This window comes from Coregonus lavaretus (genome assembly GCF_964263955.1).
Source record: "Coregonus lavaretus genome assembly, contig: HAP1_SCAFFOLD_5270, whole genome shotgun sequence".
NCBI lineage: Eukaryota > Metazoa > Chordata > Actinopteri > Salmoniformes > Salmonidae > Coregonus > Coregonus lavaretus.
The window spans coordinates 20,614-31,302 of NW_028160998.1; the positions used below are offsets into that span (position 1 = coordinate 20,614).

Below are 10,689 nucleotides of genomic sequence, written 5' to 3' on the forward strand. Positions count from 1 at the left end.
ATTGGTCAGACCAGCGTTGAATAGACCTTAGCACGGGTACTTCCTGTTTGAGTTTCTGCCTATAGGAAGGGAGGAGCTTGTGTGTGTGTGTGTGTGTGTGCGTACTTGTGTGTGCTATTATGACACACAATCTTGTTGTCTCTAATCACCAAAGACTAACCAAATTAGGAGAGTTAGAAGTCAATATAATTACCTTTTCAGCCCTCGAGGCACTAATTGTTTATTGAGCAACATCAGAACGACGGTTCCATATCATCTAAAAATGACCAATTAAGCAGGAATCTGGCAGATGTCTTGCATTTTATTAGAAATGAGAATAAACTGAACATCCTTTGTTTGTTTGTGTTTTGAAGTGGGATCTTCAGTCTAGGTTGCTTTAAGGGGTCAGCCGTGAAGTGGCTTCAAAACAAATCAATTTTGACAAGGCTGCCTTAATGTCTGATTGGGTCATCTTCTCGGAAAATAAGATTGAGATGCCTTTTGCATTTAGATTCATTTAGGTCATGGTTGGGGATCAAGAGGTTCAGTGAGGACATACAGTACATTCGGAAAGTATTCAGAACCCTTGATTTTTCCACATTTTGTTACGTTACAGCTTATTCTAAAAATGGATTAAATAAAAAATGTCCCTCATCAATCTACACACAATACCCCATAATGACAAAGCGAAAACAGAAATACCTTATTTACATAAGTATTCAGACCATTTGCTATGAGACTCGAAATTGAGCTCAGGTGCATCCTGTTTCCATTGGTCATCCTTGAGATGTTTCTACAACTTCATTGGAATCCACCTGGGGTAAATTCAATTGATTGGACATGATTTGGAAAGGCACACACCTGTCTATATAAGGTCCAACAGTTGAAAGTGCATATCAGAGCAAAAACCAAGCCATAAGGTCGAAGGAATTGTCCGTAGAGCTCCGAGACAGGATTGTGTCGAGGCACAGATCTGGGGAAGGGTACCAAAACATTTCTGCAGCATATTCTTAAATGGAAGAAGTTTGGAACCACCAAGACTCTTCCTAGAGCTGGCCGCCCGGCCAAACTGAGCAATCAGGGGAGAAGGGCCTTGGTCAGGGAGGGGACCAGGAACCCCATGGTCACTCTGACAGAGCTCCAGAGTTCATCTGTGGAGATGGGAGAACCTTACAGAAGGACAACCATCTCTGCAGCACTCCACCAATCAGGCCTTTACGGTAGAGTGGGTAGACGGAAGCCACTCCTCAGTAAAAGGCACGTCAGCCCATTTGGAGTTTGCCAAAAGGCACCTAAAGGACTCTCAGACCATGAGAAACAAGATTCTCTGGTCTGATGAAACCAAGATTGAACTCTTTGGCCTGAATGCCAAGCATCACGTCTAGAGGAAACCTGGCACCATCCCTACGGTGAAGCATGGTGGTGGCAGCATCATGCTGTGGGGATGTTTTTCAGCGGCAGGGACTGGGAGACTAGTCAGAATTGAGGCAAAGATTAACGGAGCAAAGTACAGAGAGATCCTTGATGAAAACCAGCTCCAGAGCGCACAGGAACTCAGACTGGGGCGACGGTTCACCTTCCAACAGGACAATGACCCTAAGCACACAGCCAAGACAATGCAGGCGTGGCTTCGGGACAAGTCTCTGAATGTCCTTGAGTGGCCCAGCCAGAGCCCGGACTTGAACCCGATCGAACATCTCTGGAGAGACCTGAAAATAGCTGTGCAGCGACGCTTCCCATCCAACCTGATAGAGCTTGAAAGGATCTGCAGAGAAGAATGGGAGAAACTCCCCAAATACAGGTGTGCCAAGCTTGTAGCGTCCTACGCAATAAGACTTGAGGCTGTAATCACTGCCAAAGGTGCTTCAACAAAGTACTGAGTAAAGGGTCTGAATACTTATGTAAATATGATACAGGACAGCAGAGTCACTGACCACCTTCCGGAGACACTTGAAACCCTCTTTAAGGAATACCTGGGATAGTATAACAGTAATCCTTCTACCCCCCCCCCCCCCCCCTCCCCCACCCCACAATAAAAAATAAATAATGTAAGGGTGGTTGTCCCACTGGCTATATTAAGTTGAATGCACCAATTTGTAAGTCACTCTGGATAAGAGCGTCTGCTAAATGACTTAAATGTAAATGTTAAAAGGGGGGGGGGGGGTTTAAATAAATTTGCTAACATTTCTAAAAACCTATTTTTTCTTCGTCATTATGGGGTAATGTGTGTAGATTGATGAGGGGAAAAAAACAATTTAATCCATTTTAGAATAAGGCTGTAACAAAATGTGGAAAAGGTCAAGGGGTCTGAATACTTTCCCAAGGCACTGTATCTACTAGGCAATACAGGGAAGTGGCACAAATTGCCTTGTGGGAGTTTGCTTCTGTAGCCGGAGGGGTTTTTAGTCTTCTACCTTTATAAGTTCGGATACACTCTAATAACAGCCATTCTAATCTAACCACTTGGCTAACGGCTACTAGTCCAGGATGGATACACTCTAATAACAGGCATTCTAATCTAACCACTTGGCTAACGGCTACTAGTCCAGGATGGATACACTCTAATAACAGCCATTCTAATCTAACCACTTGGCTAACAGCTACTAGTCCAGGATGGATACACTCTAATAACAGCCATTCTAATCTAACCACTTGGCTAACGGCTACTAGTCCAGGATGGATACACTCTAATAACAGTCATTCTAATCTAACCACTTGGCTAACGGCTACTAGTCCAGGATGGATACACTCTAATAACAGGCATTCTAATCTAACCACTTGGCTAACGGCTACTAGTCCAGGATGGATACACTCTAATAACAGCCATTCTAATCTAACCACTTGGCTAACGGCTACTAGTCCAGGATGGATACACTCTAATAACAGGCATTCTAATCTAACCACTTGGCTAACAGCTACTAGTCCAGGATGGATACACTCTAATAACAGGCATTCTAATCTAACCACTTGGCTAACGGCTACTAGTCCAGGATGGATACACTCTAATAACAGGCATTCTAATCTAACCACTTGGCTAACAGCTACTAGTCCAGGATGGATACACTCTAATAACAGCCATTCTAATCTAACCACTTGGCTAACAGCTACTAGTCCAGGATGGATACACTCTAATAACAGCCATTCTAATCTAACCACTTGGCTAACAGCTACTAGTCCAGGATGGATACACTCTAATAACAGGCATTCTAATCTAACCACTTGGCTAACAGCTACTAGTCCAGGATGGATACACTCTAATAACAGTCATTCTAATCTAACCACTTGGCTAACAGCTACTAGTCCAGGATGGATACACTCTAATAACAGCCATTCTAATCTAACCACTTGGCTAACGGCTACAACCTGCCTGGTCTCCTATATGCCCTAAGATTACAGAGAAATGTAAAAAGTCTCCTTGTGTAGAGACCTTTGATGTCCTATTTCGCCACGATTCCAACTTGATAATTGCATGACATGCTATAGACCGGTTTACATTAGATCTATGTTCACTCTTCCTTGTCTTTCCTGTCTCAATGGCGTTTTCAAATTGGGGCACATGCAAGTCTGCAGAAGCTCTCTAATAACAGTTTTCTTTTTCCCTGTCCAGCATTTGATTGAGTTACACTGGGGAACACATTTTGAACAGGTGCCTTGCACACACCCTTTCCCCATAACCCCTCACCCCTTTACACCTCCGCCTCCACCACCCCAACTCTCTGATCCTTTGGACGAAACCTGACCCCCACAGAAAGACTTCAGCGTGCCTTTCAGTCCTCCCAACCTACTGGTTGAGATGGGGCCACAAAGAGAGGAAAAGCACATAGCTCTACGTCCTGTGTAACCTGCGTACACACAGGGTTATATATTCTTAGTTCAGTCACAAACAGGTCATGACCTGGAACCAGTAGAGGCTGCTGAGGGGAGAACGGCTCATAATAATGGCTGGAACGGAGCAAATGGAATGGCATCAAACACCTGGAAACCCTGTGTTTGATGTATTTTATACCATTCCACTGATTCCACTCCAGCCTTTACCATGAGCCCATCCACCCCAATTAAGGTGCCACAAACCTCCTGTGCCTGGAACATCGTGCTAATCCTACAGCCTGGCATCTGCCAAACAGCCAAAGCTCCTAAAAAAAATGAGAATTACAACACAGACCTGGAGTCAGTTGTGTTGGTGCAGTCACCATCATGGCTGTCACAATGCCAAAGGAGAAGGTCCTCTTGTCTCTCATGGTTCCATCTGTTCTAGGATCAGTGGTTACCATGTTTTTATCGGCACTGTTTTGTCTTTCACTTGTCTTCTTCTGTGTGAACAAAAAAAATATAGGTGTGTGTTTGCACTTTTGTCATTGGGTTGGAGGTTTCAAAGAACTGGGGGGGTGTTCAGTAGGAGGACTGTGCAGGAAACAATTACTTTAGTAGGCCAATAGTTTTTCCAGATCCTATTTTTTACTTCTCCAAAATGAATGCTCATTTTTGTTTTGCGTTTGGAAAAGTTTCATCCAGTTTGTTCCAGCTGCTCTACACGACTATGGTTAACAACTAACCTTAGATCAGGGTTCGATTAAGAACATAGCTTTGTCCAAATGAACCTGAGTCAGTGAGTGGACTTTCACAGGACCTTAACTGTATCACCTTTTGATGGCATGGCTGCCCAAAACTACATGGCTCGATTGCAACGAACAGGCAGAATTTAACGCGCTGCTGCAGGTTACCGCTGGATTTCTTAAAACGCTACTAACGGGAGATTACATTCACCTGCGGCTAAACTAAGCTTGATTGCAACGTTTAACCATCAGATCAGTTGATCTCTCGTTGTTACTGTCAAGTGATTATGATACAAGACAGCTGGTCTAGATTCTATACACCGCCCCCAATGAAATATCGACGGAAAACTGAAGGCTGATTACTGTAAAAATACGTATTTGAATACAAGAATATAGAAGTAGTAGTCCTACATTTCATTCAAACATTTCACCTTAAATGACAAACTAATATAATATATGCCATTCTAAATAACTTTATAGACTAACTTTAGTAGAGCTCGCCAGTTTGTAGTCCTAAAAAAACGGAAATGATTTAGCTCTGGTTCGTTCAGCCATTCCTATGGGGGAAATGAATGGGGAAGGAATGGGGTTTTGGGATAAATGACGAAAATAAGGTCTGAGGTTAACACAGGCTTAGGAGATCTTATAGGTATAAGACAAATCGTGTAAGAAGGGTTCCCCAACTGGCGGCCGAATTTGGCCCAAGGGTGATTTTATTTGGCACCCCAAGTTTTCTTAGCAAAAAAAATATATATTTTTATTTTTTATTGTAAAAACACCAGCAAATCAGCTCCAGGTGATTTTAATTTAGGAAATCTGTTCCAAAGTATTCCCACGCATAATAGAGAGATACTGTATACTGTATGTGATCGTATACAAATGTAAGAAAGGTTTGAAATTATGTTTTAGTGAAATATTATATCTGTTTTTATATTTGTATTTATTATGGATCCCCATTAGCTGCTGTTTGGGCTTCTTGCGGTCAATTTGCTGTCTACAAATTATTTGTAATTATGTTCCAGCCCCCTGACCATCCGCTCAAGAAAAAAATCGGTCAGCGGGTGAATCTAGATGATGATCCCTGGTATACTATCTCCTAAACCTGTGTTTACCACATACCTTATTTTCGGCGTTTATCCCAAAACATATATAATTTCTCCATAGGCTTTGGCCATCAAGTCATGGTGGAGTTAATGCCTACAGAAAGACACCATTACTATTGCTCTCTATGTTGGTTGCAATTGAGATCAGCTGTGCAGGTGATTTTAGCGTGTATTGATGGTTTAACGAGAGATCAGCTGGCCATAATCTGGTGGCTTTCAATGGTTGCAATTGGCCCCATGAGTCTTTTGCTGCAAGACTACTTTGAGCTATATCACTATATAATGGGGCAGTGCTATGGCTTCTTAATCGCTACTCTGAACTATATCAATATAATAATATGCAATGGGACGGGGCTATGGCTTCTTAACTGCTACTCTGAACTATATCAATATATAATGGGGCGGGCTATGGCATTTTAACTGCTACTCTGAACTATATCAATATATAATGGGGCGGGGCTATGCCTTCTTAACTGCACTTGAAAAGGCATTAACCATTTAATGAAAGAACAGTGAAATACTTGTATCCATAGCAATAGTAATTATGATAATAGCCTAATTATAACAATGATGATAATGATAGTAATAATAATAACAACATGAAAATAGTTCTGTAGTAATAAGGTCCTTGTTGATTATTATGATGAGTATACATATTATTGTGTTGTTTATAACCTATAAATCATTAATGGCATTTTGCCTGTGTAATAAATAAGGTAGTAATGACAACGTATTTGGAGTCAAAACATGCACTAAAATATAGGCCTACAGGGCACACACTTTTCCAGTATCTGCTGGCTTCTCGATGACATCAATTCAAATGCAGATTGTGCTCTTATAGAATGAAAATCAGAAATCATTCAGATTCCATACAGTATGTTACTGAATGGGCGAGTTTCTGTAACTAAGCATTAAGTGTTTCCCTAAGATAAACGTGTGCATTGATCTTTTGGTAGGTTAGTAAACATGTTCAATGTGGTATAAAGTTCGTGGGAAGAGCTGAAAGTTTGACAGAAGAAAGGTGGATGTTGCGCCTTTAAGAGTTAAGAAACTTGAAACCATGTTTGCGCAACAATCAGTGCGGCTCACAGCCGCCAAAGTGTCTAGACTGGCACATGATGGGAATCAACCAATGGCTCCAGAGCTTTCCTGGGGCCCCAGTGTGTGTACGGACGAGTGTATCCGAAAAAGAATAGCAGAGAGTGAGACTGGCAGTGAAGTAATTCCAATTTTCCTTTAAACCACTTCTGAGCATTGAATCGGAGGAGCTACATCTGCATCCGTGTGTTTGAGCAGCATAAAAGCTCCATGTAAACTTTTTATTTCGGGTTTGCTAACGGATTATTGTATACTACGGAGGAAAATAACATGGGAATCTGAATGCGGCAAGGATTATTTGGGATTATTTCGTGGTAAAGCAACTCCATCGATGTGCCGTCAGAAGGATTCTAAAGCGAAGGATTTAACTAAGGGTGCTCAAAGTCCAAGAAAAAAAAACTTTTGCTGTCGTTTCATGTGGTAGCTATAGCCTAGTTATTGGAGGAATAATTATGGTATAGCCTAGGAATTGCTGCTGGGAAGATAGTCTTTGGGATTTGTGTAGCCTCTCTGTAAAGACAAACGTTTTCATTGAGTTGGTAGGCTATATGGTTATAGGAAATAACAGTCCAGTAAATGCATGTATGTCGCATTCTGTTTAGCTGTGTAATCTCGTTACATTTGACTTTGTTTAATGCAACATACAACCGTAAATTACATTCTAATGCTGCGAGTTAGTCATAAATCTACGACCCCCGGCTGCGCATGTAGTGCGCGCCGTTTACAAAACCTTAATGTTGTGCGGAGACCATAAATCCATGTGGAATCCTCGCAGACCTGGACGGGAACAATACGACACATCCAAAACGGTCTAAATTGTCGTATGTTCAGGTCGAAACGCTCAGGTCTTGTACGGCGACTCTGGAGAAGCCGTTTAGTCCCAGACAGAGACGGGGGAGATGGGAGAAGCAAACGAAGCGAGGGGTTTCGGAACGGTTCGTGTGGCAGTAACCCAGAAAAAATTCCCAAAACGGAGCTCGGGTCGGTGACCCGTGCCTCGCCATCTCTGGGAACTTTCGACGAAGTGTGCAACACAGACCTCACGGACAGCGCAGAGTCGGCGCCGGGGGACAATTCGGACCATGGTCAGGGGGATGCCATGTGTGTCCCCGTCCCCCATCACCGAGGCTCTCAGCCAGAACACGAGAATGACAGTAGAACGGTTACTTGCTGTTTGTTTCGAGACAGGGACCCTAGACCTCGGAGCCCCGTCTTGACCCGGGGTATTCGAAACTCTAGTCCCCGCGATGGAGGTATCCTCGCGGGACGGGAGGGGAACACTGGCTCGATGGACGAGCAAGAACTCAAGAACGTTACCTATGCTCTTTTGAAAAGACTCAAGGAGAAACCGCTGGATGCCTTGTTGGAGGCGGTGGAGTCGAAAGGAGGGATGCCCAGTGACTGTGTTCTGGTACCCCAGACGGAGCTGCGTTTAGGTGGCTACTCGGCATCTCCCCCGTTTCTGCTCTGTAAACTCTACCGATGGACTGACCTGCACCACTCGACTCAACTCAAAGCGCTGTGCCACTGTCAAAGCTTCGGGGCATTGGACAGCAGTGAAACGGTGTGCTGTAACCCCTATCACTACAGTCTCTTGTGTGGGCCAGGTAGGACAACTGAGATTGGTTACAATCACACACTTTTACCCCATTCTACACAAATCAAGTCTGTATAAATTGAAGGTCTATGTTTGGATAGGTTTGCGCACAGGTGCGCACAGTGAGGCAACACTTATAAATGCTTTTCAAACTTGATAACCAAGCACTGCGTGTCAATGCTCAAATAGCGAGGCCCAAAAGGTAGGCCCACAGCCTACCTGAAGTTTGGAGGATGGTGAAAGATGGGACTCATTAGAAGGCCAGGTTGCGCTAAACACTCAAAAGAAGGTGTCCACCTAATGTGAGGTGAAATTAAAACGCGTTTACAGTCACAAAGCCAATTAATTATAACAGGGTTATACTTCTCTGCGATTAAGTGAGACATGCCTGGATCCTTGAAGTTTTGTTGATGTGCATTGTTGTAAATGTTTGGTTGCTTAGCCAATGCGCGGGAGTTAACATTTTCTCGCGAATCTTATGATTACCGCAACTGAATTCCAACTGTTGGAAGTGTAACTAGCCTACTATCCCTCAAAAACAACATTGCCACACACACTCACACAGAGAGAGAGAGGGAGAGAAAGGGAGAGCTTGAGTTATAATGTATTTGCAGCAAATATTTTCTCTGCTAAGCACTCGACAACACATTCCTCCATTTCAATGTTTTAGTTCATGATATCAATTATATTCATTTGTTTAGTTTTGACGTTATCCATTTGAAGATCGCTCTGAAGTAGCGCTTTGAAAGGTTGTTTTTCCTTCCCTAGGAGGTCCCCCTCTTGCTATTTAGGTGAAGGAGTGGTGATAATATACAGTTTGCATACTGCTGGCGCCAGACTGACTAGCTGGGTATCTCACTGACTGAGTACTCCGGCAATTACTGCCTCCACTCTTAAAGAACCCGCAGCCATTATATCCACTCTGTTCCCATGGCCTGTTTCTCTCTCCCAGAGAACTATTTCGACAGTTCACCATTAGCTTTCTTGGTTTTATGTATGGACAATGCCTGTTGACAACATGTAGCCTACTTTTCTTTTGTATTCTTTATTTTTGTAGCCGTTTAAATAGGATCTCAAAACATATGTTATGGGTAATGTAATTACGTTTTTAGTTATAACCTATTAGAAGTGCTTATTCAACAGAGTTGTGAATGTTTCATATTTTATTCTCAATTCTGTCTGAAGAATAGTGTGTTGATCTGCCCATCCACCACTTCTTTTTTACAGACATATACAGATTGTTGTCTGTTTTTAGTTTTCCCTGTAATCCATGTTCCTTATTATTTAGTGTAGTAACAGATACTGTAACATGATCGATTGCTTTGGCTGGATCAAAAGCCTGCATCCACACTGCCCTTTGCGGATAAAATTGGACATCGCTGCCCTAATCAACATGAACTTCTACACAGTACCAAGCATCTAACACACATATTTTTTGTATTTCAGAATCACCACCACCCCCCTACTCCCGACTATCTCCCTCAGATGAACACAAGCCACTGGGTAAGTCAGGCAGCAATCATTATGCTCCTCCTCATCAACAGTAAACCAATCAGAGATATCTGCTAAGCTCACAGGGGGGGTTCACTCTAATGGGGTTTTGGTAGCATTTTTACTTCCCAGCACAGTTTTTTTAAATAAAAAATAAATGAAAATAATTATATATTTATTAATAGAACATTTATATGGTTGTGAAAAAGTGTAAGTAATTACACCTTGTTCCCACTTCATTACCATGGTAATACCCCTTATATTCTGTGCTGGGAAATTAAGTGTTACCGGAGCTGTAATGTAGGGTCATTTACCTCAAAGTTAGTCATGTGCCAGTACATTATTCCTGCATTCACATGCGTTCTCCTGCTTGAAATTCATGTTCCTCTCTTTGAGGAACATGGCATCATAGTAAGGCACAACACGACACCCTCTGGACAGTAGTTAATGCTGAAGTCAATGGTTACAATCGTTTCAATGGAGTACTGTTCTTGATTTCACTCCTCTGTCATGTTCTATCCTTTGCAGATCTATCAGATTCAACACTTTCAACACTGTCGTACACTGAAACTGTGGCCCCCCACTCCCCCGACGTCGCGCCAAGACTCTTCTCAGGTGAGACGCTACTGTCAACGAGCATCAGTGCTCCAGACTTATTAACACAGAATGCTAGGCCAACATTAGCATTGAGGGCTATTGATTTAGCATTCAGTCCATTGATAGAAAGAGTGACAGAGTTTAACACAAAATACACTTATTTCATTCCTTTATTGTTTGTTTGGGATGGGGTTGTAGTATTGGTTGATATACTGTTGGAGTACAGTAGTAGATGATGTGGATTTTACTTTACGTCTAGTTTGGTTTGTGC

The 10,689-nt window shown here is 42.6% G+C and overlaps 1 protein-coding gene across 1 annotated transcript; it reads left to right on the plus strand.

Annotated features, from left to right (window-relative positions):
- Nucleotides 1–6,780: 6,780 nt before the first annotated feature.
- Nucleotides 6,781–10,436, plus strand: LOC311121228 (mothers against decapentaplegic homolog 6-like; the record flags this gene model as incomplete). The annotated part of the gene is made up of 3 exons (XM_084195740.1): nt 6,781–8,340; nt 9,777–9,833; nt 10,350–10,436. Coding segments are annotated over exons 1-3 (928 nt in total), but the record flags the coding sequence as incomplete, so codon positions are not given.
- Nucleotides 10,437–10,689: the final 253 nt, after the last annotated feature.